The sequence below is a fragment of the Blastocystis sp. subtype 4 genome (genome assembly GCF_000743755.1).
Source record: "Blastocystis sp. subtype 4 strain WR1 chromosome Unknown seqid_0706, whole genome shotgun sequence".
NCBI lineage: Eukaryota > Bigyra > Opalinata > Blastocystidae > Blastocystis > Blastocystis sp. subtype 4.
Window position 1 is genome coordinate 1 of NW_014568841.1, and position 2,120 is coordinate 2,120.

The following is a 2,120-nucleotide window of genomic DNA, read 5'->3' on the forward strand; positions in this document are numbered from 1 at the left end:
CAGGATAATGCTACTGCTCAGAAGGATTCTCGAGTGGCTCAGGATCATGTATTGAGTGCCTTGTTCAGTGACACAACGTTGAAGTCCTTGTTGGAGAGTGTAGGACTGACAAAGAAGAAACTGGATGATGCAATCAAGGAGAAGAGAGGAAATGCAAGTGCTTCGACAGATGCTCCAGAGGGAGCGTATGATGCTCTGAACCAGTATGGAGTGGATTTGGTGAAACAGGCAGAAGAGGGAAAGATTGATCCAGTGATTGGTCGTGATGAAGAGATTCGTCGTGTGATTCGTATTCTGTGTCGTCGAACTAAGAATAATCCAGTGTTGATTGGTGAACCTGGAGTTGGTAAAACTGCCATCGTGGAGGGTTTAGCGAATCGAATTGTCCAGGGAGATGTTCCTGAGACACTTCATGTTCGTTTGATCTCTCTGGATCTGGGTGCTTTGATTGCTGGAGCTAAGTATCGTGGTGAGTTCGAGGAGCGTCTGAAGGCTGTAATGAATGAGGTGAAGAACAGTGAAGGAAAGATTATTCTGTTCATTGATGAGATGCATCTATTGCTGGGAGCTGGAAAGACAGATGGAGCCATGGATGCAGCTAATCTGTTGAAACCCATGTTGTCACGTGGAGAACTTCGTGTTATCGGTGCAACAACACTGGAGGAGTATAAGAAGTATGTAGAGAAGGATGCTGCATTTGAGCGACGATTCCAACAGGTTTATGTGGGTGAACCTTCAGTGGAAGATACAGTGAGTATTCTACGAGGTCTGAAGGATCGATATGAGCGATTCCATGGTGTTCGTATTGATGATTCAGCTCTGGTTCTCGCAGCCAAACTATCGAATCGGTACATTCAAGATCGATTCCTTCCTGATAAGGCCATTGATCTCGTGGATGAAGCTTGTGCAAACATCCGAATGCAACTAGATAGTCAACCAGAGGAGATTGATCGATTGGAGCGTAAACAGCTTCAGTTGGAGATTGAACAAACTGCTATGGAGAATGAGAAGGATGAAGCCAGTAAGGCTCGACTGGAGAAAGTGAAGGAGGAGCTTCAGGAAGTGAAAGAACAATTGAAGCCTCTGATGATGCGTCATGAGAAGGAGAAGGGAGTAGTGAATGAGTTACGTCGTCTGAAGAACAAGGTGGCTGAAACACAGAACAAGATTGAGGTAGCTAAGCGTAATCATGATACTGCTCGTGTGGCTGATCTTCAATACTATGCGTTACCTGAATTGGAAGAAGCAATAAAGCGACAAGAAGAGGAGATTGAAAAACAGAAGGATTCTCGAATGCTGAAGGAGGAAGTGACATCGAATGAAATCTGTCATGTGGTGAGCAATTGGACTGGTATTCCGATGGATCGATTGAATACTTCGGATCGAGAGCGTTTGATCCAATTGCCTGAACGTCTGAGTGAGAAGGTGGTGGGTCAGAATGAAGCTATTGAGGCTGTGAGTGATGCTATTCTGCGTTCACGTGCTGGTTTGGCTCGTCAGGGCAAACCAACTGGATGTTTCCTGTTCCTGGGTCCTACAGGTGTTGGTAAGACAGAGTTAGCAAAGAAACTGGCATTGGAGTTATTCAATGATGAGAAACACATTGTACGAATTGATATGTCAGAGTACATGGAGAAGCATTCAGTATCTCGATTAGTGGGAGCTCCTCCTGGTTATGTGGGTTATGAAGAAGGAGGTGAGTTGACTGAAGCTGTTCGTCGACGTCCTTATAATGTGATTCTATTGGATGAAGTGGAGAAAGCTCATCCAGATGTCTGGAATCTGTTCCTTCAAGTGTTTGATGATGGTCGATTGACTGACAAACAAGGTCGAACTGTGGATTTCTCAAACACTGTCATCATTATGACTTCCAATCTGGGAGCTGATATCCTTCTTGCAGATAGAGAGAAATCAATAAGTACTCGCAAGACTGGTAGTGGTGAGAAGCGCAGTCGATCACCTTCTATAGAAGAAAGTACTGTCAAGCGACGTTGTGGAAATGATCATGATTCGCTACCTTCTGTTTCAGATGAAGCGAAGAAACAAGTGATGCAGGTCATTCGTGAACACTTCCGACCTGAGTTTATTAATCGTTTGGATGAGATCATTATGTTCAATCC

The 2,120-nt window shown here is 44.5% G+C and overlaps 1 protein-coding gene across 1 annotated transcript; it reads left to right on the plus strand.

Moving 5' to 3' along the window:
- JH06_5402 (AAA ATPase) lies at nucleotides 1–2,120 on the plus strand (the record flags this gene model as incomplete). Its single annotated transcript, XM_014669297.1, has 1 exon — nucleotides 1–2,120. A coding segment is annotated over one exon (2,120 nt), but the record flags the coding sequence as incomplete, so codon positions are not given.